Genomic DNA, 27,537 nt, shown 5'->3' on the forward strand with positions numbered 1-27,537 from the left:
CATGGTTTAGGAAATGTGGAAGACGATCACGCAACTGTTCTATGCAATCAGTAACAGAACCTTCTTTCACTTCAATTTGGGCTCTTCCGTCACTTATTGTCCACCAATTCCACTCACATGATGAATTAGCCTGTTCGTCTGTTAAATCTATTTCACCTATCAGCGGGCACTTCTCACAGCTTGACTGCATACATTCACTTCTATCCTGATCACACACAACTTGAGCTATAAACTTGCGAAACTCAATCTCAACAGGCACATACTTATTGTGCACGGCTTTGAGAAGAAATTTAATGTTTTCGTGTATTACGCAGGTACATACCCTGTGAGGAATGTCACTTTGTAGACGCACATGAGCAGGACGTAGTTCTGTAAATTTAAAAAAACTCACACGCATTTTACTGTTCTCTAGAAACAGTTCATGTGCTTCTTTCACCGATACCAATAAATATCTAATGCGGACTTCTTGGATTTCACCATTAATACGGATCCTTTCGAAATCTTCTCTCCCAGGAGCTTGGTATGATATCATATCATCCTCATAGAATTGGAGAACTGCTTTGTGAATGTTGTCCGGTAGTTGGTTTTTCGATTTACCTTCATCTGTTTTCTTGATAATTAAGCGTTGTCCTTTCCGTCTGGTTGGAGACCTGGGCAATGCTTCAACTCGTTTTCTGCATTTTCCATAATGCTGTCTGCTTTTAAATCCTTTCTTAGGCGCTACAATGTCAGCGAGGTCATCATCTTCCTCAGTTCTTCTCAATTTTTCTCTTAACCTCTGAGCTCGTTTATACTCTCTATTTTTTGCTTTAAGTTGTTCTCTTCCACGCTTAGTTTTTCTGAGCGCAGCTCTTTTCTTCCTATTTCTGACTTTCTCTTTTTCTTTCCATTCTTCATATCGGCCCTGCTCCTTTATACGTTGCCTAAATTCACGTTGTCTTACTGCTGACGATTTCGCCATAACAGAAACAAACCTTGTTTAACACACTATACAGATGTCGCCTTAACAGCAACTACACACACATTCACATCCACCAACGTCTCACTTACTACTGACCAAACTGCAGCGAGAGCATGAAGATCAGAGAAAAATGCGCCGTTACAATCTGACATTGTTGTCATACATAGGCGGAGTTATGGGGGGGGGGCAATGCTCCCCAAACTTGTCTCAACTTTTTCTTTTCTATTAACGTTAGAAAATATTGAAGTCAAAATATTTTTTTTTTTGCTTTTGTTTCTTATTAAGTTTCTGTGCTTAAATTGACGAATTAATGTCTTCAGATCATGTGTCTGGACTATAATATTTATTTTAAATTTCTAAATGTACTGTATAAGAATTTCTGTACCTCGTTTGAGAAATGGAAACATGTTGTTGTTGTTGTTGTTGTTATCTAATGCCGGGCTTTGGCAACGAAGCCATTAGCGTTCTTGCTCTCCAATATTTCTCTGTGGTGGATCCATCAGCTAGAACTTCACAGGTTATGAGATGATCTTCAGTCATTTCTTCTTCTTTGTTGCATAGAGGGCAATTTGGATTTGTGTAAATTCCTATTTTATTCAAGTGTTTGGCCAAATAATCGTGTTCTGTAAGCAGTCTGAATTTTGCTACTGCAGATTTACATGGGATTTCTGGAATAATTTCTGTTTTTTTTATTAAAATGCTCCATTTTTTATCTTTGGCTTTGGTACATAGTGCTTGATTTTGCTTGATTTTATATTTATTTTTAATTAGTCTTTTGATGGATGTAAAAGGTAGGCTTGTATTTTTATTTTGAATTAAATTGGATCCTTTTTTGGCAAGAAAGTCAGCAGTTTCATTTTCAGCAATTCCGCAATGTGCAGGTATCCATTGCAATTGAATTCTTCTCTGTAGTTTTTGAAGTTGTTGGATATTTTGTGACATTTTTAAATTTGGATTGACATCATTTTATATGAATTTATTGCATATAATGCTGCTTTAGAATCAAAGAGAATGACAGCATTTTGAAATTTATCTATTCTGTATAGTAGGTGTTTGAGTGAGATATGAATAGCCATTATTTCCACATCAAAATTTGTTGTATGATGTCCTGCTGGTTGATAAAATACGAATAACGCACACGTAATTCCTGATCCTGAGTTGTTATCGATAGTAGACCCATCTATGTAGATACGTAACCATTCTTCTGGTGGGTATCTATTGTTCACAGCTTCTAATGCCAGCGCTTTTAGTACAGGTTTGGAAGTTTCAGATTTTGTAACTGGTTCTTCTAAATCTAGTTGAATGATAATTGATTCGAAGGTTAGAGGGTTTTCTCTCCTTAAAATGTTTTCTTTAGATTTAGGGAGATTCAATTCTGTTTTTATTTCCGTGACTTTGGACAAGAAACTTAGAAATGGAAACATTATAATGTTTATTTTGCAACAGCCTGTACTCATGTGTTAGAAGTCTGCAGGTGTTCAGGCCGCCAGTTGGAGAAATATGAATAACATGCTGCACAACAATACAGAAAAAAGAAAAGTGATCGCGGTATAATGCATAAACTTAAAGACGAGATTAAATAAAATAATTAGAGTTTTCATTTCATAAAATATCTTCAGGAAGTAAACGTCATATAAAAAAGTTTATGTTAGCACTGTTACGTAGTTTTATTGATGTATACATGTGTTTCTGTGCGAGAAAGAAAAAGAGGGAGATTATCGGTGTTGGACCCGGACTCATTTCACTGGCATTATCACCTTCATCTCATTCAGATGCTAAATAACCTAAAGATGTTGATAAAGCATCGTAAAATAACCTACTAAAAAAAAAAAAAAAGAGGGAGATTGTTTTAAGTTTTACCCTATTATAATTTGTAGCAGACCTACAGTTCAAGCCCTATACATCTCGATTCGAAACATCGTGGATATGGATTAACACTGTAAGAAACATGCTACTGAAAATACCTTTATTAAATGATCAAATTCCGAAATACTGTACCACGATCATGCTATGATGAGGTAGAAAGTAAATGATGTCCCCCATAACCCCGATATATGGGGATTCTATGGTTTTGCTTTGCCCCACCAAGGAAACGATTCTCTCTCCACCTATGTTGTCATAGCACCTGTATGCAAATAAACGTATTTTACAAAGAAATGGTTAAGTACTTTTCTGCTTATATTGTAATGTAGATTTTGAATCTCAAAGTAAAAAAGAAAATATGGTTTATTTAACGACGCTCGCAACTGCAGAGGTTATATCAGCGTTGCCAGTGTGCCGGAATTCTTTTACATGCCAGTAAACCTACTGACATGAATCTGTCGCATTTATTAAACACACTTATTTAAATGCCATCGACCTGGGCCGGGATCGAACCCGCAACATTGGGCACAAAAGGCCGATATACCGACTATGCTACTGAGGCCGACTCCGAAAGTACATATCATTTCATTGTTTATTATGCTGTTTAGGAAAATATTTACATGTCGAACTTTATGATCTGTTCAGATTTTGCAGCGGTTAATTATATGTTGTTAATTACAGCTAGAGACACCGTAAAATGGTGAATAAAACACATCAAAGTCGGTAAATAAAACTATCCATAAAAAAGTCGTTATTTAAATATGAAAATCATGAAAAAGGCTGGTATTTAAACATGTAAATCGTGAAGAAAAAGCTTTAATTCAAACATGGAAATCACTTTTAAAAACCTGGTAATAAAACGGCCATTTCCCTATAGCCTTTTTAGGTATTAATTAATTAATAAGGTCGGTTACTTACTCGATGGAGAAAAGTGTCAAGTGAATATCAAAAACATTAGGCTCATGTTCATTTGCACACTATGACAGGTTGCTTGGCACCGAATTATCAAAATACATTATTCCTTAGTCTTAGTTGCGTACTTTTGCTAAACATTTCTTTTATACATTTCTTCTTATTGTGTTAGTGTGTAACGAATCTAAGCATTATTCATTTGCGACACACAGATTTTCATTTTTCATAGCTGAGTAGCCATACTTTCCACATGACAAAACACGAAAAACAAATCCATTTTCGTACCTATTTTGAATGTTTCATTGTCGAAAATAAAATACTGGAATTTCGTAACCAATGAATGTAGGATTCTGTGATAGTCGTAAAAAAAAAAAGGGAAAGGGGGGGGGGGGGGAATCGAGCAAAATTCTCGGCAAATCATGATCGTAAAACGAGTCTCATGCGTTCATACTTATAAAATGTTAATTTTTAACCCAATTATCAGTCCACCACTGTGAAATAATGGTTAGCGCATCTGACAGTGAAACGAGTGGACCCGGGTTAAAATCCTGGTTGGGATTTTTTCCGGGCTTTTCCCTCAATCAATTGAAGCAGAATTGCCGGATAACTTTCCGCATTGGACCTTGGACTCATTTCACCATCACTAATTCACATATCATCATCCATACCATAGCCCGGGTTATATTCACAGTGCAGCATGCTGTACTGGTACAAGAGTGCAGCCGTTTGGCTACCCAATCATTCACAGAAGAGAGTGGTAAGCACAATAAGCCTCAGGCTGCAGTGTAAGCCTTCGAGTTCCTCCTCTGCACAAGGTAAAAAAAATTCAATTACCAGAAATTCGTGAAAAAAAAAGTCATTCGCGAAAATAAGGTAGGTCTATCCCTAATTATTGATTCTTTCGAATGTAGTTATCGGACGCAATGAGTGAAATGTCTATTTTACATATTTTTTAAGCTAGAGTCTTTTTTTTTTTGTATACATACTCTTATTTACACCAGTATTGATGTTCAGCAGGTTCAGCAGTTTAAGAGTTATTTAAATTTTAAAAAATAATAGTTTGCATATTTTTTAAATTTTTCATCTCTCTCATATTTTAAGAAATATAATTTTTTTTTTACAATACCTTTGTTTGATCTCTTTAGAAAGTTTCTGTGTTTTCACATTTTTCAGTTTTATCTTGTAAAAATTGGGTGAAAAAATTAAACAAATTCATATTCAAATTTATAAGATTTGCAGAGAACAAGTGACCATTTAATTTATTTTATTAAAATATTTTCTTTTTTGAAAAAATGCCAACATAACTTTAAGTGTACTTCAAAGAATATGCAGTTAAAATTTCGGCTTCCTAACATAACATTTTTGGAATCCTTAGCAATGTGAGAGAGGTGCCACCTTCCCCCCCCCCCCCAAAAAAAAAGTGTAAGAAAAAAATGAGTTTAAAAAGTTTGCATGCATTTTAAACTTAATGAGGGCAGCCATTTTAAAGATGGCGTAATTAATGACAACTGCCATAGGGTACTAAGACTTCGTGAAAGCGTAAAGTAGGCATCATAGCTTCATTTTATAATAAAAAAATTGTTTTTGATCAAAATTTACCAAATTTTCACTCATCTCCTCTCTTATCGCTTTATGATCTTTTATGAAATCGTACAGTTTCGTTTGTAACTGTCGTTTTATCATTATGTACAGTATGTTTGTATTCACAAGTCAGATTTGTATGATACATATACAAGCATACATGTAACATAAAATTATTCAAATGTGTGACTTAGGGGGAATAAGTAATTTTGAAGTCTTTATTTGTAACAATAAATGATTTCATTCAATAGTAGAATAAACTTGTATCCTTCATCAGTCAAATGGTTCTGCTAGTAAATATAGCTCTAATGAAATATGCACCCGACATTATTTTCCTTTCTCCTGAAGCATGAATATTACAGTTTTGTTGATTACATCCTTATTCTGGGGAGGTCTTCCAATAATTACATTAATTATGGTACCTTCCTGTAAGAATGGAGAATCTTCCTCCTCATGGAAATCATTTTCTTGTCACTGCCGTATTTAATGGTACTGGAAGAAGACCTTTGCTGATATGCTGCCATTCTGCCAGGATCTCCATCCAAAAGTTGAATTTAATTTCATATGCCATCCCATTTCGCAATTGTTAAGATGAAAGTAAACTGCAATAACAATTTCCACATGGTCGACAGGAAAAAAATAAAAAAAATAAATATATAAAAATAAATATCCGACTCTGCTAGTAAACAGCGTACTCTCGGCTCCACAAATACCACTTCTACACAGATGACAGTGTTTGACAGGCCAGTTAGGGGAAGTAAACTTGCTAATACTTTCAGCTGTTGCCATGTTTGCGCTTGGCTTGATTCTTTACACTGGTGGCCATAATTCTGGAAACTTTTTGTTTTTGTATTGAATTATTATAACATCGGTATTGATTCACAGATACTCGCAGAAATACTAAGTCCACTGCTGTGTAGAACTTCCTGTATCTCTTTAGAAGATTTCCTTCAACCTTTCAATGCTAATCGACAAATGTGCCTCACATCTCTTGGACTTACTTTAGGTTTTCTACCAGTCCTAAGTGTTGTTTTACAAGATTTTGTGGATTTGTACTTCTGCCATAACTTCTGGATGCCAGACACTGTAGCACCATTACCAAGTTTTCTTGCAATTTCCTTGAATATATAGTCTTCTTCTCGAAGTGTGACTGCCCTAGAAGATGTCCAGTCCTTTCGTGGAGCCATTGTGATAAAATGATCAATGAAGTTTGTTGTAAAGCAATCAGGTGTTAACCTAACGAAATCTTTAAGTCAGATTAATGATAGAAACACACTAATAATGTCCATATTTTATGCTAACAGTGCTCAACAATGCTTCTACTGATCAATAATAACCTTAAAATCAACAATGGACCAGTTTTTATTACAGTAAATAATGGGAAATTATAATGAAATCTGAAATTAATATTTATATCTTAAACGACAAGAACATAATTCCCCACATATTAATGACTATTTATTGTTAAAATATTCAGGATTTAATATAATACTCTTATTATAACACCATAATTAACGGATCAGTCACGAATAACATTTTCAATTGTATAAATCTGTGAATCCAATACAAATGTTATAATGTTTGAGTCAAGAACAAAAAAAGTTTCCAGAATTATGGCCACAAGTGTAAATGTATTTTCTTTTGCAACTGGTTGGATTCTTTCAAAAATGGAAAATTCACAACACAGCATTCTCGGCGGTCTTCTGGCGGTATCTTTGTCCGCAGTTTCACTAATTGGGGGAGCGTGTCAGTCAGATTTATGGCTTCCTGAACCCAACCCTGCAACGAAGGTTCCTTACTTGTGAAACCAAGAGTACTTCGAGCTACCACATGTGGCTGGCCGCATACTCATGGATGAACGATTTGAAGACTGTGTAGTATCATTACTCTAAGTCTCCGGAATGCTGCAGAAATCAACGAAACAAATATTCCTTAAAAAGATAGTTGCAGTGACTAAAATATGAATAAGTATATTAACAAAGAGTAAGTAATATTACAGAATTTTTTAACAATTAACATGAAAAATAGCAGTATCACTTTTTGACTAGAGATTGGCACGAATTCTTACACACTGAAGAACTTGTTTATAAGTGGTGCCACATTTTCAGGGTTGTTGAGATGAAGATGATGGCTTCCATCGACATCATGATGCTCACACTGCTTTATTTCTTTCAAAGTTTGCACGTAAACTCGCTCAACTGCACCACTAAGCAAGAATCCTTGTTTACCCCTAACACTCAACACTTTACACTTCATTCTTCGTGCTAATTCCATGAGTTGTTCATCTTGTGCACAACCAATCCAAGATGGTTTCACTCTGGGATCACGTGACAGGTAATACCTGAGGCATAAAATTAAGTAAATTTCAGAAAAATGAATTAAAGTGTCAAACATTTGAGTGCATGACCACAATAACAGATCTTAAGGAACCCTGGCAAAGGATGCAGATGGTCACTTCTGTTGGTGACTGCCATTTTGTAAGATTTCCAGTAATGTGGTGTGTTCCATGGGCAAGAAGTGGACATCCTTTGTGAGGACATCCTATGTTGGTCCATGACAAAGTAGGGGAATAATTCACTGATTAAAGACATCACCAAGATCATCTCGGACATACTCTATAACGTGAACCACCCTGAGAATTATAATATAGCCTTCTTACAGTGCACTGTAGGCTTCGTGTGACGAACGAAAATATTGTGTTACATATAATCTATGTATGTCGTACTCGTGGTCTAGTGGTTACTATGCTAGTCGTTGGATCTGAGATTCGAGTGTTCAAACCTGGTGGAGGGCGATACACTTTATGCGTGACAAAATCCTTAGCAAGACTTTTTCTGTGCAGAAATTTGAATGCCCTTTACCAGGAGACAAGAAGCAAAATGGGTTCAATGACCTCAAAAGCGGCCATTGGAATACAAAACAAGAACTTCTTCCATAAGAGAAATAAAGTTGGGAGTCCCACATCGTAGATTTATAGTACGTAAAAATATCGTATTCCTGACGAACGATTCTAGACAAAATTTATGGGGAATTTCTTGCTCATCTCGAAATATAGCAGTACAATAATAAAATCAATATACTTGACGTGATCTTGGCCCACCCATGATCCATACCATATCAATGTAGTCCACACCTGTAGAGTAATGGTCAGCGCGTCTGGCTGCGAAAGCAGGTGGCCCGGGTTCGATTCCTGGTCAGGGCAAGTTACCTGGTTGAGGTTTTTTCCGGGGTTTTCCCTCAACCCAACATGAACAAATGCTGGGTAACTTTTACTGTTGCACCCCGGACTAATTTCACCGGCATTATCAACTTCATCTCATTCAGATGCTAAATAACTTTAGATGTTGATAAAGAGTCGTAAAATAACCTACTAAAATTTAAAAAAAAACCAAACCAATGTAAGCGATTCATCATCAGAAGCTGTTAATTACTGTATTTATTTACAAATGGCTTTTAAGGAACCTGGAGGTTCATTACCAACCTCATATAAGCCCACTATCAGTCCCTGTCCACACCTGTGGAGTAACGATCAGTGCATCTGGCCACGAAACCAGGTGGCCTGGGTTCGAATCCCGGTCGGTGCAAGTTACCTGGTTGAGATTTCTTCCAGGGTTTTCCCTCAACCCAATACGAGCAAATGCTGGGTAACTTTCGGTGCTGGACCCCGGGCTCATTTCACCGGCATTATCACCTTCACATGAAGCGTGCATTTCTATAACGTTGTAAGTGCCGAAAGTGGGAGAATCTATTTTTTCACATATATCAGTTGTAGGTGCGCTGTTTGACAATATTACGAAAGGTTATGAAGAAAGTGCTGCTCCAAGTGATAAAGTAGTGCACTTTCAGGTTGTGCAAGTTACAACGTTGTATGTACTGTATGAAACTATTTTTGCTCTTACTGTAAACTTTACAAATTGGCACTTACAATGTTCTGGAATGCACGCTTCATATCATTCAGACGCTAAATGACCTAGATGTTGATACAGCGTTGTAAAATAACCCAATAAAATAAAAAATAAAAACTATCAGTCCCTATCTTGAGAAAGATTAATCCAGTCTCTACCAACATATCCCACCTACCTCACATTCATTAAACAAAATTTGATAACTCAATCCCAAGGGAAAAAATGAAACTCTCTGCATCAAAATCCACAGTTAATTCCCGATTTACCACGAAAATCGTCTGTAGCTGCATTTAGATTGGCAACAGGCCATGATAGTTTGGCCAAACACCTGCATAGAATCGGAATATATCAGTCCCCTAACTGCCCATTGTGCAACTCAAACCAAGAAATGGATTCGGAACACCTCAAAATCTGTGCTTCAGTGGCTGGTCATGATAATATCTTTGAAAAATATTGGAGTGCAAGAGGTCAAATGACTTTATTGTCAAACGCCTGGCATTAGAAAACAACAACAATCTCACATTCATTTCAATATTATCCTCCCATCTACATCTCGGCCTCCCCAAAGGTATTTTTCCCTAAGGTAGCACAGTAAGCCTAAGGCTGCCTATGGGCTTCCACTGAAAAAAGAGCTTGTTGTGAAACCGCAACATAAGCCTGGGAATGGGATTGATTCTTTGGCGTGACCACAGCAAAGGAATAAGGTTGGTACTTGGAATGTCACAGGAGGAGTAACATTAGTCGCAAAAATACTAGCTAGATATAGAATAGATCTTTTTACATCCAGCCTGCTCTCGAAAAAGCTGAAAGTTAGAATTTATAGAACAGTTATATTACCAATTGTTCTGTATGGCTGAGAAACTTGGACTCTCACTTTGAGATAGAAACAGGGTATTCGAAAAAAAAAAATGACAAATGATACATTGCTGGCTGGCAAGATTGAACAGTTTTTCTTAGTTAAAATTTTAAGGAGAAAAATTCGCTCTGGCGCCGGGGATCGAACCCGGGTCCTTGGTTCTATGTACCAAGCGCTCTGACCACTGAGCTATGCCAAATTCAATCCACAGCACCGGATCGAATCTTCCTCCTTCAGTGTTTCCCTTTGTGGCCTGACTCCAAGTTAGGCATATATGTTGACGTATATGTCTAGTGTCAACTGCTATTATACTAGGAGCGCACTCAGTTCAGTGACCTCTTCTCAAATATTAATTGTCAACATTACAGAGATTATTCTGTAGGACAAATTAATAAATCCATAACAGTCTTTCTTAGGGTGATGATAATGAGGTGTTAATGTAAAACTGGTGAAACGACAATGGGGGAAAGGGAATACTCAATGAAAATCTGTCTCAAGGTCTTGGCATACCACAAATCTTACTTCCATTTTCAGACCTTGAACTCGAGTCTGTAATGTAATGTATAACATACTTACTGGCTTTTAAGACACCCGGAGGTTCATTGCCGCCCTCACATAAGCCCGTCATTGGTCCCTATCCTGAGCAAAATTAATCCATTCTCTATCATCATATCCCACCTCCCTCAAATCCATTTTAATATTATCTTCCCATCTACGTCTCGGCCTCCCTAAAGGTCTTTTTCCCTCCGGCCTCCCAACTAACACTCTATATGCATTTCTGGATTCGCCCATATGTGCTACATGCCCTGCCCATCTTAAACGTCTGGATTTAATGTTCCTAATTATGTCAGGTGAAGAATACAATGCGTACAGTTCTGTGTTGTGTAACTTTCTCCATTCTCCTGTAACTTCATCCCTCTTAGCCCCAAATATTTTCCTAAGAATCTTATTCTCAAACACCCGTAGTCTCTGTTCCTCTCTCAAAGTGAGAGTCCAAGTTTCACAACCATAAAGAACAACCGGTAATATAACTGTTTTATAAATTCTAACTTTCAGACTTTTTGACAGCAGACTAGATGATAAAAGCTTGTCAACCGAATAATAACAGGCATTTCCCATATTTATTCTGTGTTTAATTTCCTCCCGTGTATCATTTATATTTGTTACTGTTGCTCCCAGATATTTGAACTTCTCCACCTCTTCAAAAGATAAATTTCCAATTTTTATATTTCCATTTCGTACAATATTCTGGTCACGAGACATAATCATATACTTTCTTTTTTCGGGGTTTACTTCCAAACCTATCTCTTTATTTGCTTCCAGTAAATTTCCCGTGTTTTCCCTAATCGTTTGTGGATTTTCTCCTAACATATTCACGTCATCCGCATAGACAAGCAGCTGATGTAACCCATTCAATTCCAAACCCTCTCTGTTATCCTGGACTTTCCTAATGGCATACTCTAGAGCAAAGTTAAAAAGTAAAGGTGATAGTGCATCTCCTTGCTTTAGCCCACAGCTTTGCTGTAGTCGTGCCAGAGAATCAGTCCCATTCCAAGGCTTATTTGAAGGATTCGTAACAAGCTGTTTTTTACGATTTTTAAATTTAAAATTACTGTGATTATATGAGCAATAGTGTTACCTGTCTTTATTCTTCTCTGATTTCTTCATTCCTCTTCTTAGTAATACTGCACAAGATTCTCTCGTCACCGACTTGAACCTGCCCTCATACATTTTATCCACCAGTTCTTCAATTGTGTAGTCTGGTGGGTCAGATGCCACCATCTTCTCCTCTATGGCAAGTGTTTGCTCCATGGTGTCTCTTAATCTCTCAAGTAATGGCTGAGTGTCTGACAGGAGTGATCTAGCACATTCTATCCCAACCAATTTTTCCACGTCATCTGGGTATATGCCAGCATAAGTAAAACCCATTGCACTTCCAAACGAGTGACCTGTAATCATGTTCATATTATTAAAACCATTTAACAGTTTTCAACAATAAATATACATATATGCAAGGTGCTTAAAGTAACCAGAGCAAAACTAAAAGCTTTGTCTGACTATCCTTAATACAGTAAAATCCCTTGTAACTGGCACCAAATAACTGGCAATACCAAAGCAATGGCACTTTTAACTGGGCCAAAAAAAAAAGTATAAATCTGCCACAATACCACAGTTTGGACCGTCAGTGTTGCCATATTAGGAAGTTCGCAAAAACTTTAATTTTCAATGAATATTCGAACCTAAAATTAGCATAGACTATTATCTGTGTTGTTTGATGTGTTTTAATAAAGAAAATCCACACAGATTTTATGTTTACTTAATTATGTTCGGGCTGTTGCCACATTAGGAAGTTTGCACGAACTTTCGTTTTCAGTGAACATTCGAACCTAAAATCAGAGTATTATCTGTGTTGTGTGATATGATTTTATAAAGAAAATCCACACAGTTTTTATGTTTATTTCATTATGTTCGGGTTGTCGGTGTTGCCACATTAGGAAGTTCGCACGAACTTTCGTTTACAGTGAACATTCGAACCTAAAATTAGTGTATTATCTGTGTTGTGTGATATGATTTTATAAAGAAAATCCACACAGTTTTTATGTTTATTTAATTATGTTCGGGTTGTCAGTGTTGCCACATTAGGAAGTTCGCACGAACTTTCGTTTACAGTGAACATTCGAACCTAAAATTAGTGTATTATCTGTGTTGTGTGATGTGTTTTAATAAAGAAAATCCACATAGTTTTATGTTTATTTAATTATGTTCGAATTGTCGGTGTTGCCACATTAGGAAGTTCCCACGAACTTTCGCTTTCAGTGAACATTCGAACCTAAAATTAGTGTATTATCTGTGTTGTGTGATATGATTTTATAAAGAAAATCCACACAGTTTTTATGTTTATTTAATTATGTTCGGGTTGTCAGTGTTGCCACATTAGGAAGTTCGCACGAACTTTCGTTTACAGTGAACATTCGAACCTAAAATTAGTGTATTATCTGTGTTGTGTGATGTGTTTTAATAAAGAAAATCCACATAGTTTTTATGTTTATTTAATTATGTTCGGGGTTGTCGGTGTTGCCACATTAGGAAGTTTGCACGAACTTTCGTTTTCAGTGAATATTCGAACCTAAAATTAGTGTATTATCTGTGTTGTGTGATGTGTTTTAATAAAGAAAATCCACATAGTTTTATGTTTATTTAATTATGTTCGAATTGTCGGTGTTGCCACATTAGGAAGTTCCCACGAACTTTCGCTTTCAGTAAACATTCGAACCTAAAATTAGACTATTATCTGTGTTGTGTGATGTGTTTTAATAAAGAAAATCCACACAGTTTTTATGTTTATTTAATTATGTTCGGGTTGTCGGTGTTGCCGCATTAGGAAGTTCCCACGAACTTTCGTTTTCAGTGAACATTCGAACCTAAAATTAGTGTATTATTTGTGTTGTGTGATATGATTTGATAAAGAAAATCCACACAGTTTTTATGTTTATTTAATTGTGTTTGGGTTGTCAGTGTTGCCACATTAGGAAGTTCGCACGAACTTTCGTTTTCAGTGAACATCCGAACCTAAAATTTGTGTATTATCTGTGTTGTGTGATGTGTTTTAATAAAGAAAATCCACACAGTTTTATGTTTATTTAATTATGTTCAGGTTGTTGGTGTTGCCACATTAGGAAGTTCGCATGAACTTTCGTTTTTAGTGAATATTCGAATCTAAAATTAGTGTATTATTTGTGTTGTGTGATGTGTTTTAACAAAAAATATCCACACAGTTTTATGTGTATTTAGTTATGTTCGGGTCACCAGTGTTGCCACATTAGGACGTTCGCACGAACTTTCATTTTCAGTGAATATTCGAACCTAAAATTAGTGTATTATTTGTGTTGAGTGATATGTTTTAATAAGGATAATCCACACAGTTTTTATGCTTATTCAGTTATGAGCACGTGATAGAGAAATAAGCTTCACATAGCTGCAGTTTCAACATTTGGCACCATGAAATACGAACTTTTTTTTTGTATATACCAGTATTTATTCAATTATCTGGCAAAATCTCGTAACCAGAACTAGCCTGGTCCATTTAGTGCCGAATAAGAGAGATTCTACTGCACTTGCTCCATATAGCATTCGTCATTGTTCACTACATGCTCCATGTGGTCAATGATCAATGCAACCATCGGAACACCTTAAAATCTGTTCTTCAGTAGCTGACCATGATAATATCTTTTAAAAATATTGGAGTGCAAAAGGTCAAATGACTTTATTGTCAAACGCCTGGCATTAGAAAACGACAGCATATTTCATATTACAGTGCATATTATAAGATTTTATAGAGCATATTTGCATACATATTTCAAGCTTCATAGATTAATAGAAATCCAGAGTCTAGTCATAATTTATGTATTCTCAGTATATTTCACTTTCTTAAAGTATAACAGCTTACCTACAATAGATATCTTGTTCCATTCGAAATAGTTCACAATACGTCTTAAAAGTATAACAGCGTCCATGAAGTTAGATGCACCGAAAATGGGAAAGTATGAAGACATCCCATGGCCCATTATGTCAACAGTTAAAAAACTGGGTAGATTCAGTAAGGGCGCCAGAGTATCAAATGTGGCACAATTGTCATCCCATCCATGTAGACCCAACACTGGTTGCACATTTTGATCACCCCACCATTTACCTGCAAACACATCATCATTACCATTATCATGAAAATGATTTTGTAAAAACAAGGAGGAATAAGCAGTGGAGCATTCACCCTAAATCAGCACCAATGCTCACCACATGAAGAATAAAAAATTATACATAGGACTCCTCATAATGTTACAATGACAGGTTATATTAAGACTAGTTTTATAAGACATTATTAAATCATTGCAATAAGTGAAAGTCTCAGGAATCTTCTATGCCACATCAATAAATTTAAGAACGCAGTTATATTGTCAGACTCCAAAGCAGCTATTCTATCAATAGTCTATAGACACACACCTTCATCTCAAACAGCAGAAATAACTAAAATACTCTCTCAATTAATATCACTCAATAAAAGAATTGTATTCCAATGGATACCATCCCATTGTGGAATCCTGGGAAACGAGAATGCAGATGCACTAGCAAAGAAGGGCAGCATTGCTACTTACTAAATCTACGTATTACTCTGTGAAAAGATTTATTAAATCTACATACTTAGACTTCAACAAACACAATTTGATAACACAATCCCAAGTGAAAAAATGGAACTCTCTACATCATAATCCACAGTTAATTTCCGATTTACCACGAAAATCATCTGTAGCTGCATTTAGATTGGCAACAGGCCATGATTGTTTGGCCAAACACCTGCATAGAATTGGAATATATCAGTCCCCTAGCTGTCCATTGTGCAACTCAAACCAAGAAATGCATTCGGAACATCTCAAAATCTGTGCTTCAGTGGCTGGCCATAATAATATCTTTGAAAAATATTGGAGTGCAAGAGGTCAAATGACTTTGTCAAATGCCTGGCATTAGAAAACAACAACAACATAAGACATTATTATTACATTTGCACAAGCATGTCAAATGACATTTTGTGTATCTTCAAGATCCAATAGCTACCGGTATCATAAAAAATATTAAATAGAACATAAAAGCAATTCAAATGAAATTATAAAGGAGGCGGCATATTATATGGATGCTGTGGGTAAATCGATACAATGGCACCAAGTATCCCAATTTAAGAAGGTAAGATTTTAATCAAAATCATCCCAATTTAAGGAGGTTGCTCAATAAACCTAAGACTGTGGTACTTGCCTACGAGCCTTTCTCCAAAAAAAAAAAATTGTTCAGTCACATTCAGTTTTCAACCACCATGTTTTGGAGTCCATTATACTGTTCTCCAACCACGAGAAAGTCTTTGCAGAATGAAACGCAGCAGGGTGATGCTGTGAATGAATGTTGATGTCATAAGATGTCATAAGGTCACACACGTGGGTACTCGTATCTCTATTGGGTAGCTCTCATAGCACAAACAATAACATTGACACACACATATTTATACTACCCTAGTTACAAAATTAGATCACTGTTAATCTCCTGGTCTTTTAATCTCTCCATACAGGAAATAACACATGCAGGAGAACGCATGGTTTTTAAACTGATGTTATAACGATAATATTATCTATCTACTTCGCTCCAATAGATGACGCAATAGTAAGCACATTCCATTCACGGTTGATCTCCTGGTTGGAGAACAGTAGGACCCCATTGCTGCTTGCTGCATAGAACATCTGCCATGTATTTGGCCTCCTAGAAAGCTGATGTGGAGTTGTTAATAGACCTATTCAAATTTATTCAGTCATTAAGCATTACAATATACGATAGAGTTTAACCTTAGGCCTACATAATTTACAACACAAGTTACAATAAAAAAGTATACATTTCTCATCATTTGTACAGTGACAACGAAGATTTTAAATTATGGGTAAATTGTGGAATGGTGACAGGAAAAACAGTAACGCCTCAAGGAAAACTCCAACACTGCTTTTTTCCATTATGAATTCCTCTCGACCTGTCTAGAGTTTTAACTTTAACATCCTGTATGAGGTAAAGGTAGAGTGTGACAGCATTTTGCCATCACAGCTACGGAAAAATCGCTGTGATAGATAATAGCAATTTTGTCACAGTGTAATTTTTGTGTTAGGATGATTCGTGACGATTGTGAATATTGTAACGCCCTGGCATTCACAGAAACATTCATTAAAGATGATGGCAATACATGCCACATCCCAAGGGTAACGTAATCATCAGTCGTAATGTATAAGTTGCTCATTAATGCAAGTCTCTGCTTGTCTGGATTCTTCTAGTCTTCAATTTGTGGCCATTTTACAAAATTAAGGAATGTAGCTGTTCTTTGCAAAGGATATTTATACCGGAACAAACCCGGAATTAATTAGAACATTAAAATCAAAAGGCACAGTACAGCCCGTAATGTACCGAGCACAAATCTTCGTTTAGAGATCCACACCATTACTGTCAAACCGTCTAGAGTCGACCGCTTTTTTTCGTACTTTTAACGCTACTTCACAGACAATGCTATCTAGTATTTCATTGTAAATGGTATGTTATAGCGCACAATTCAGGGATTGTTTTCTATTATTTTCATTTTATGAACTTCCATGGTCACTGAGGAAAACAAATTTTAAACGCCTGTCGACTCAACCCTGTACATGGTGTTAAGTCGACCACCATATTAAAAATACATGTAAATGAACGTTTGCTCTCATTCCGGTCGATATCGACCTCCTTTTGGATGCTTTTATTATTATTTACTTTATTATTTGTTATTTTTAAGTTATTTGGGATAGGAAAATGCGAATTTTAAACAGTTATTTTAATGAGCATACATTAAATAGGTTAAGGCTCATAAATTTAATAGAAAATATTTAATTAATTAGCAGACATAAAATTACGTCAAACTACACACAACATTATCACATTATTAATGTACTAATTAATAAAATAGCCCTGAAAAATACAGAAAATACAGTTTCCATCTCCTAATTAATATCATAACCCTGAAAATCAACACCAAATTTTAGGAATTCCTTTTTTTGTCCATAGGAACAGGAGCACTTAGTTTTCTTTCTACCTGAACATAGTCAATAAGACTCACATCCTCCACCTCAGGATATTTGAACTGGAATCCACCACAATTTCTAACAAAAGGAAGTTCAAGTCCTTCTCCTGGAACAGTTCCTCAATGCAACTGACATAAAATTTAATTGTCTTTTTAGTTGGGAACTTCACTAAAAGCTGATCCCCTGATTTAGGGTAATCGAAATTTTCATTATCATTTTTATCTTCCTCTTCAACCCACTCATCTGACGAATCTTTAGTGGAATGTAGTCTGTCTTCATCACTATCACTGGACTCCTGGTATCCTCTCTGTTTTCTTTTCTTGGTGGTTTTCTTGGCTTCTCTTTTTCTGGTCTCCTCAGTTGAGACAGGAGGAGAGATTTCTTCATTTGACTGAGATGGTCCGCCTTCAGTAGGCCTACTGATACAATACTTTTTCCTGGTTCAATTTCAATTTTCCTTTTCCTTTTCTTGGCAGCTAATTATTTTTCATATCTCATGACCTGGAGCACTTTGATGACTGCTCCTCCCACCAGTGCTGATGTGGACTGAGATTCTGGAGACTCTGTCAAACCAGATTGTGGTAGTTTATTAAGGACTCTTTGTGGCTGGAATGGATTAATTCCACAGGCTTGCATGGTCGACTCTGTACTGGAATACAACTTCAACTCCTGATATCTCTCAATAATATGGAAAAATATTTTTTGTTGTAATATGTTGTTAAGCTTAAAATTCTGATTACAGAAATACAGTTATTTTGTATTGCATTGCAGTTAAACAAGGCTAAATTGTTAAAAGTTAGACAGAGTATTTTTTTTTACTATTTTTGCTATTGGCAACAATGAACTTTACATAATCAAGGACGCACAATACGTTTGGCACTACCATGCGAGATTGAAAGGGGAAGTGTTATCAGTCAGCTGGAAGCAAGCAGTGGCGGCTAGTAGGCAATTCTATTGGAATAAACACGTGAAATAAGAATCCGTGGTCGAATCTAGACCCCCAGGTCGACTCTAGATGGTTCCACGGTACTTTTAACTGTTGACCAGTGATGTGTCAAGTTTTCTTTTTCACATATTCCATAACATTCGATTACTCAGATTTTACAGAAATCGATAATGAGTGTGAAGTTGTTAAATTCTTCTAAATTAATCGCCTTTAACAATATGAACTATAAATTAGCACTGTAATAAAAATATTTTAATGTTTCGCATCACGTGCTGACAAATGTTTATGTTTATCCACCTTCTGTAACTTGAATGATATATTGGTGCAATGTTTTATTACAACAAAAGTGATAAGCGCTGGAGTATACTAAAAACAAAACGTAACTCTGACCTGTCTTATCACGATGTGTGGACGTGTATATTCGTCCAAGAATGTCTACAAAGGTGAGTCATTCATGGAAGAATATATCGAGTGCATTGTAGCAAGGCAGGATGTAGCTTCTGGATCAAAGAGTTGCCGACCTTGACCTCTGGTATAGTGTGACGATAATTAATTAATTAGATCTCAGATATGATGTCCTTCTCACTTGCAGTTGTCTGAACACTAGCGCTGTCATATATACATAGGTACGTCAGTTTTCATCGCTATGAACCACATATGGCTGCAAATCTAGTCTTTCAGGTGAAGCTCCCTGTAAAGCAGATTTGAATAATTTCAAGGGAAAAATTGTTCCGGGGCCGGGTATCGATCCCGGGACCTCTGGTTGAACGTACCAGCGCTCTACCACTGAGCTACCCGGGAACTCCACCCGACACCGTCTCAACTTTTCTCTTTATATCCACACAACTCGCGTGGGCTGACTAAACGCCAGAGACCCACAACGAGTGCACACAATCTCTGTATGACTTGGAATTGTGATTTTCTGTTAACGTACACAGTAACGTATAAATTATGCAAATCTAGTCTTTCAGGTGAAGCTCCCTGTAAAGCAGATTTGAATAATTTCAAGGGAAAAATTGTTCCGGGGCCGGATATCGATCCCGGGACCTCTGGTTGAACGTACCAGCGCTCTACCACCGGGAACTCCACCCGACACCGTTTCAACTTTTCCCTTTATATCCACACAATTCGCGTGGGCTGACGAAACGCCAGAGACCCACAACGAGTGCACACAATCTCTGTGTGACTTGGAATTGTGGTTTTCTGTTAACGTACACAGTAACGTATATATTATGCAAATCTAGTCTTTCAGGTGAGGCTCCCCATAAAGCAGATTTGAATAATTTCAAGGGAAAAATTGTGGTAGAGCGCTGGTACGTTCAACCAGAGGTCCCGGGATCGATACCCGGCCCCGGAACAATTTTTCCCTTGAAATTATTCACATATGGCTATTTCTCGGAGCTGTGATTTTGGAACTATAATCACAGTCGAAACTAGTGACAATTCTATCACCTAGATGGCTATTTCTCGGAGTTGTGATTTTGGAACTATAATCAAAGTCGGAACTAGTGACAATTCTATCATCTAGATGGCTATTTCTCGGAGTTGTGATTTTGGAACTATAATCACAGTCGGAACAAGTGACAATTCTATCACAGCGACAAAATCACAGGTCTTCAAATCCCACATCAAAACTAATATGAGAACGTAAATGTTCTATCTGCTGGCTTAGATTATTCGTACTGTAAGTCATATAATGTCATAATTTAATACATTAAATAATTTGCTAACTAGAGCCTACCTGCTACATATCCCCACGGTACTGGAATTTGCACCTCCTGGAAAGGTTTCTCAACTTCATGACTAACTGTAACGTATCTGCAAATCTGATGACACCTAGGCCTATATGATAAATTCCTAGGCTGAAGGCCCAGTGCAACACGACAGAGCATTACTGATCTTGATCTGAAGGCCATTGTAACCTGTAAGTGAAACATCAGTGTTCTTGTTATTCATCTGTTAGTAAATTATATCCAATTACTGCCATCAAGAAACAATATGATTGCAGTTAATTAAAATAACAGGTAACTTGTTTCCGTTGATTAAGCATGACATGAATAATCTACTCGTCTTTTAAGAAAACACACCCAAGTCACTTAGTAGCAACGCTGTATTGTATTTTCCCTGGGCCAAAAATACAAGATGCGTTGCTCATTTCACCTTATCATGAATAAGTGTCGGGGAGAGTGTCTTATTTTAGGTTATAATTCAGAACTTGTTCAATATTTAATAATATGTTTAGGATTAGTGTAAAACTGGCCTGCCTCCTAGCAAATTACCGTCAATTACTGCTTCATAGCAAAACAACAAACTGCATATCAAAATAATTAATTGACTTGACTACAATCCTAGATCATATATATGATCTAGGCTACAATACATACTTCCAATCCCCTCCTTACAGTAACTTGAATTTATTATTTTTATTTTGCACACGACCACATCTCGTATGTTCTCTGTCACATCACGTCCTTCAGAAACGTGATAGTGTATGCAGTAGGATTAATGATGAAATCTGTAGGCTATACTTACTTTCAGCCAGTATCAAGGCATTTATTTGGAATTATGTGAATTCAATTAAAGTCCCATGTCATGTACTCATCTCAAATGTCATCTGCTTTATCTGCTTTATACTAGGGAACAATAGACGGAGATAACTCGTAACCAAAGAGTTTGTAATATATAAACTCTTTGCTCGTAACTATTTAGAAAAAAATATTTCCAGAAACATTCTTCCCGCCATCACTCCGAAATTTCCCTTCAACTATAGGAAAAATGATAGAGCCACAGAAACAACTGTGATTGAGCATTGGTTTTCAGAAAGTCCTTGAAATGACATTTTATTGAAATAATAAGGGACATTTAATTACTTTGTAGCAATTTCTAAAATATTAACAATAGAGATGCCTATACGTACATGATATAACGTCTTTGTTACGTACCAGTATTAATTCATTGTCCCTTGATACTAATATTTTACGTAGAACACCGGTACGTTTTTTCCCGCAACCAATATGAGCTCACGTTCCGGCATCTGTGTTTTAATTTTGTGCAGATATACGATCTCCAATAAAGAAATAATGGAAAATAATCATTAATAATACATCACATGAATTATTTTAAATTTATTTCGCTCTCACCCATATTCACAATCGTTATCCGAAGCTGCGCTCAGTCTTGTGTTGGATCCCCCATTTGGTCTGATTGGTTGGTTTCTCCCGAGGTTTTCCCCAGCCGTGGGACTGATGCCGGATGGTCTATGGCAAGTCCTTGGCCTCACTTCACTTTACCCCCTCTAGTCTGATTTTTTTTCCGAGGTTTCCCCACCATAAGGCAAATGTCAGGTAACCTGTTGGCGAATCCTCGGCCTCACCTCTTCTCACTACATCTTGCCAAAAAAAAAATGGTAAAAAAAACTGTAATTGTAATCTTGTAAAATGTTGACTTGTTCCACATCTTAAAGCTTTCTTGCTAATGTAAAATCTATGGAATACAATAAATGAAATGAAATGGGGGGGGGGGAAGTTATAGAACTTAAATAGGAACCAATGCCTTGAAAATCGAACTATCAGATTAAGACCCAAGACCAAAAACGTTTTAAGCAAAATACAGTAGGGACTCAATAATCCGAACAGAATGGGGACAGGGATCTTTCATATTAGCAAATCGTTCAGATAACCAGGGTTTTTTTAACGCAAAAAAATTATTTTATGTATATATACAATACGTATATGTATGACAAAACATGCCAAAACCTTCCTTACTACATACTCTACTTATATACCAAAAAAATGCCAGTTTTTTTTAAATATTAATATTCACCTTTTGATCAAATGCACAATCTCTATATCACAGCTCCATAGTTTCACCAGTCTTTACTGTTTCTTCAGCCCATACAACAGTTAGATTTGTTCTGCACTTACGTTTTTCTCTTTCACGAGTTCTTCACTCTCTTTGGATTGGTTCGATTGATTCCTCTTTGTTATAGTTTTTCATCTGTAATTTTGAGATGTCTGACGACATTTTTTTTTTTAATTGCCTAATCAACCTTCACTCGCACCAAAACCTACGTGGTTCTTCGTCATTTGGAGGAAAATTCGAGTTTATTTCACCACTCTTGGAAGACAATAATTCCGACTACCGAATCCTTTGGTTTACCAAGTGTTCGGATGATCGAGTCCCTACTATACCGAGATCCTATAAATCCCAGTTACCTTTTTTTGGCAGATGACGTCACCTGCTGCATTTTAAGACCTTATATCTTTGAAACATCTTGCTCTGTTTGTACTTCAATGAGAAATATAACACTACTCAAATATTCCCCTTCAATTTGGAATCTATTATGTACCACCAGTACAAAAAACAATAGTTCTGAATTGGTGACTAATTTACTCTTGCCACCGACATATACTGTAGTTCAGGATAAGAAACTGGTCTCCTTAGCTGAGGTTGCACTCAGGGTGGATTCGAATTCCACTTGGACTGATTACCTGTTGGATTTCTTCCCCAGGATTTTGCCAACTCTGAGGCGAGTCAGGTAATTCATGACGAATATTGCCAAAATACAATCTCATCATTACCAATTTCAATTATAGCTGTTGCAACCAAAGAACAGACTTCAGATGTCTCCATGTTTATTTTTGAACACCCTTCTAAGGTGTCACAAGGAAAATAAAGATGCTTCAGTGCTTATCAGTATAAACAAAACATCTCTACCTACCTGCATTTTGTCTTTGTGGTGAGGGGAAGTGGAATGTTGTTAGCTGGACACCACACTCTGCCTTGTACCTTCCATGGGCTTCACTAGAAACTTTGATGTTTGTTCTTTTCTTGTGATAGTAATAGATAACCTCCAGTTGATGCACTGTCGTCAAATTTATCAAATAAAAGTGAACCTAAGGTGTACATACTGGGTAGGCTTAAAAAATCAATTTAACTTGTATCTTTTTATAGAGCAGATATTTATCGGCTTTTCTAACAATATTTTTTGTGACAGATGATGATAACCATTCATTTTCACCTCCAAACGGAATACAGATGTAACAATACAACTTATTTGTCTTCCCCTATCCACTATTTTAATATGTAAATGTAGTGTAGATCTTCTATCTTTGTAAGCACATTTTGTTTCATACATCCAACTTGAAAAGTTTCTTTTTTAATTCTACAAAATAATGACCTCAATGGTCTCTCAGTATGAGTCATTTTACACAAAATTAATATGTAACACACATGTGCATGCACTTTTGATTAAACTAACACTCAACAAAGCAACACATTCATAGAACACGAATATAGCGCAATGTATTATTGTGACAGTGAGGATAGCCATGTTTTGTACCGAGATGTAGTGAATCGATATCCTCTCCCCGGTCCCCCTCAACCTTGCGAGTCAAGGTCATAACAATGCCTTTAGAGGCTTCTGCAACAAGCCTCGCAATGAACTCTCCATTCTGGAATGACTGTCAACAGTGAACTTAATATATGGAAGGATCTGAGTTAAAGAAGTGTTACAATACATCATTATTACGAATTTATAGGCCTACTATTAGTAGATATAACTCAAATTTTTGGGTAAGCTAAGCCTCAAAAGCCTCAAGAGCTTTGCCACCGTCAAAAAAAAAATACTAATAATAATAATAATAATAATAATAATAATAATAATAATAATAATAATAATAATAATAATAATTCAGTTTTGCTTTTATTTGAAATGATTATGTAAGATATATGGATATCTCAATCAAATAGGCCTGAGAATTCAGATGATGGAGCACTCAAATATAAAGACAGACCAATATGTTGCTTAGGTCTGGGATGTGTGTGCACCTGTGTTTTATATTTTATTTTATTGGGTTATTTTACGACGCTGTATCAACATCTAGGTTATTTAGCATCTGAATGAAATGAAGATGATAATGCCAGTGAAATGAGTCCGGGGTCCAGCACCGAAAGTTACCCAGCATTTGCTCGTATTGGGTTGAGGGAAAACCCCGGAAAAAACCTCAACCAGGCAACTTGCCCCGACCGGGATTCGAACCCGGGCCACCTGGTTTCGCGGCCAGACACGGTAACCGTTACTCCATAGGTGTGGACGTGTTTTATATTAATGTGTATTCTGTAGATTATGTATGAAACAGCATAGCATGCATGTACAAGTACGTAGTTTATTTTGATATACTGGTATAGAAAAATACCTACAAGCTGACAGAATTGCAGGGTAACTTTGGGTATTGGACCTCGGACTCATTTGACTTTGACTAATTTCAATTTCAACAGTTTCAGGTCGACCTGGAGATCCAGTAACTGTGGTGCCATGATTCTCCTACAAGTGTCAACTGTCTGGGCGAGCTGCATAGATCCCAGAAAGGCATAGGAATTTTCACAGCGAACTACAGTAGACCAGGGAGCTACCAGAGCTTTCTCAGACAGATGGCACCATGGTGAATCACAATATCTACGGTGCTATAATCTTCAGGTCAATATAGGATGCAGCAGGATGTAGTAGACGATTTTCGAACAGATGTCATCGATCTGAGGAGACTGCAGAATATCAACAGGCTCTGTCAGACCTGTATGCTGTAGCTGAATAGATAAAATGGCACCAAGCAGTGATTCATGTACTCGTAGGAATGCGGTCCTAAGGACTTCAATAATCATCCCACAATAAGGAGATCGACATAATAAGCTTCAGGCTGCGGGGCAAGCCTTCGGACCTTCCTCAGAAAAGGAAGGAAAAAAAACAGTTGAAAATGCACAGCCTAATTGTCTTAAAACTTTCAAGGTTCAAGAGGAAAGGTTCAGAACAGAATTAACAAAATTTTTTTCTGTACACATACCTTCTACTCAGTTGATGAATAATTGTTTCTGCTTGTAAATTAAATTAATCTGCTTGCTATGTATTGTATATTTTTGATTAACTTTTGACTTGTTCCACACTTTGAAGTTACAATGCTGATGTAAGATCTATGGCTTACAATAATTTTGTTTCTGCAGCGAGTTTGTGATGATTTGACAACTGTTTGAAATTAATTTCAAACCATCTCTGCATGAATGCTCATGTACTGTAAAATAATTTACTATAGTTGTGACGCTGTTATTCCTGGCGTGACTCCTCCTCTTTGCTTACGTCTTAGGAAGTGAAGGCTCTATAAAGTTTAGGTAGGTAGTATCGTTCGCCATTTTTGTTCTTTCGTTGCAGAGCTACCATACGAGGAATCTATTTGCCACACCGTTAAACATTATCATGTCGTAGCTCCTATGATAATAAATCAAATGCACTGTAATTCAGCAAATAATTGAGCGGCAAATAACGTGTTCGTGTGCTTTCTGCGAACGCCAACGAAAGAGCCAAAATGGCGGGCGATTATATTAAGTATTTATCGAGCCTTAAGAAATGAATAACTCTTCATAAGCGAATCACAAGACGCACACGTTTAAATGTAGCTGATCTGCAACGCGATTGGCTGCCAGAAATTAGAGCGACGGGACTATAATCTCAAATATTGAAAATGTTATTAAATTTCACAATATATTTTAACAGCCAATATAGATAAACATGGAAACATGAAAAAATATAAATCCAAAAAGTACACCTGTAGCAAGTCCAGTGAATAAAAGTAAAGCACAACTAGTTTTATGCGCATGTGTCACTCTGGTTTCATGATGGTTTGATATGCTGCAAGAATGCGTGACTTCAATCAGCAAGTAGTCGGAGTTTGAATTTATCGCTGTATGAACAGTAAGTCGATGTGTGCATGCTCGTGATGGTTGGAAACTGCTCCAGAAACAAACCAAAAAAAAAAAAAAAAATACACAACATAAAGTATAATGTGTACGAGTATGTGCCAATACCTAAACGTATGGCAAAAAGCCATTAGTCTTCTTGCACTCCAATACTTTTGCACCAAGATATCTTCTTTCTCTAAAGCTGAACATCTTTTAAGATAAATACAGGATACAGGAAGGTGTACTGAATATTTCTATTCTTGTAGATGGCTTGATAAACAGTCATGGCCTGTCATCAATCTAAACAAAGCGACAGCAGATTTTTGGGGTGTTCATGAAATTTCTCCAAGATTTCTTAATGTTTTTTCCCCATGATTTACCTTATGTTGTCCTCTATCACTTTTTTTAAGATTAAATTAAGTTTGTTGTGGACGATTTATTTTATAGAATGGAAAAAAAATGGCTGCTTTCATTTCTGTATTATTGTTGTACTTCTTTTTGCCAGAGTACATTAATGATCTTCATAAGATATAATGTAAGAATATAATTATGTAAAGTTTTTTTATATATAATGCAGCTTAGAACTGAACAATGGCCATTCTCTTAATACATACAATATGTGTAAACAAAAAAAAGGTTTGAAATAATAACAGTAATACGTGCTTCCCATTCTTCCATTATACTTTACATAATCAACCGATATCGATATTGATTAGGTAAAGTAGGAAGAATGTGGTTATGTAGAGACAAGTGTAAATTGTAACATGAACTAAACTATTTCGAAATGCATGAAATGTATAACGAGAAAGTGTGTTTCATTCTCATGACACTGTTTATTTACTCACTGTTACTTTCCGTGACCCTAAGGATAGTACGAGGCGCATCCAGAAAGTAAGTTTCCCTATTTAAAAAAAAAAAAGAACACACACTTTCAGGAAAACATTTATTGGCAACAGGTACAGCAATGTTTCAGCTATTTTTCAACATAGCCACCATCAGAATTGAGACACTTGCTGTATCGTGGGATCAACTTTTGTATCCCTCTGTCGTAGAACTCTGCCGCCTGTGAATGGAACCAGCGTGTGACAGACGTCTTCAGCTCTTCGTCGTTACCAAAACGCTCACCGGAGGACAGGAATTTCTTGAGGTGCAAGAAA

At 36.5% G+C, this 27,537-nt stretch overlaps 1 protein-coding gene across 1 annotated transcript; it reads right to left on the reverse strand.

Moving 5' to 3' along the window:
* Positions 1-7,267: 7,267 nt before the first annotated feature.
* Positions 7,268-21,274, reverse strand: LOC138706681 (probable serine hydrolase). Its single transcript, XM_069836249.1, has 5 exons — positions 21,185-21,274; positions 20,394-20,574; positions 14,526-14,768; positions 11,718-12,027; positions 7,268-7,658 (listed from the first exon to the last, which is right to left on the reverse strand). The coding sequence occupies exons 2-5, from the start codon at positions 20,566-20,568 to the stop codon at positions 7,382-7,384; spliced, it is 1,005 nt and encodes a 334-aa protein (XP_069692350.1). The 5' UTR covers positions 20,569-20,574; positions 21,185-21,274; the 3' UTR covers positions 7,268-7,381.
* Between the last annotated feature and the right edge of the window lie 6,263 nt (positions 21,275-27,537).

Source organism: Periplaneta americana, chromosome 9, assembly GCF_040183065.1.
Source record: "Periplaneta americana isolate PAMFEO1 chromosome 9, P.americana_PAMFEO1_priV1, whole genome shotgun sequence".
NCBI classification, from domain to species: domain Eukaryota; kingdom Metazoa; phylum Arthropoda; class Insecta; order Blattodea; family Blattidae; genus Periplaneta; species Periplaneta americana.

What these genes read in the sequence shown, in the direction of transcription:
- LOC138706681 (XM_069836249.1), bottom strand. Translation starts at nt 20,568, where the DNA reads ATGGCCTTCAGATCAAGATCAGTAATGCTCTGTCGTGTTGCACTGGGC. An exon ending in GAACAAGATATCTATTGTAG is followed by an intron (nt 12,028 to 14,525) that starts GTAAGCTGTTAT and finishes ACATGATTACAG; the next exon opens with GTCACTCGTTTGGAAGTGCA. An exon ending in TCAGAGAAGAATAAAGACAG is followed by an intron (nt 7,659 to 11,717) that starts GTAACACTATTG and finishes TTTATGCCTCAG; the next exon opens with GTATTACCTGTCACGTGATC.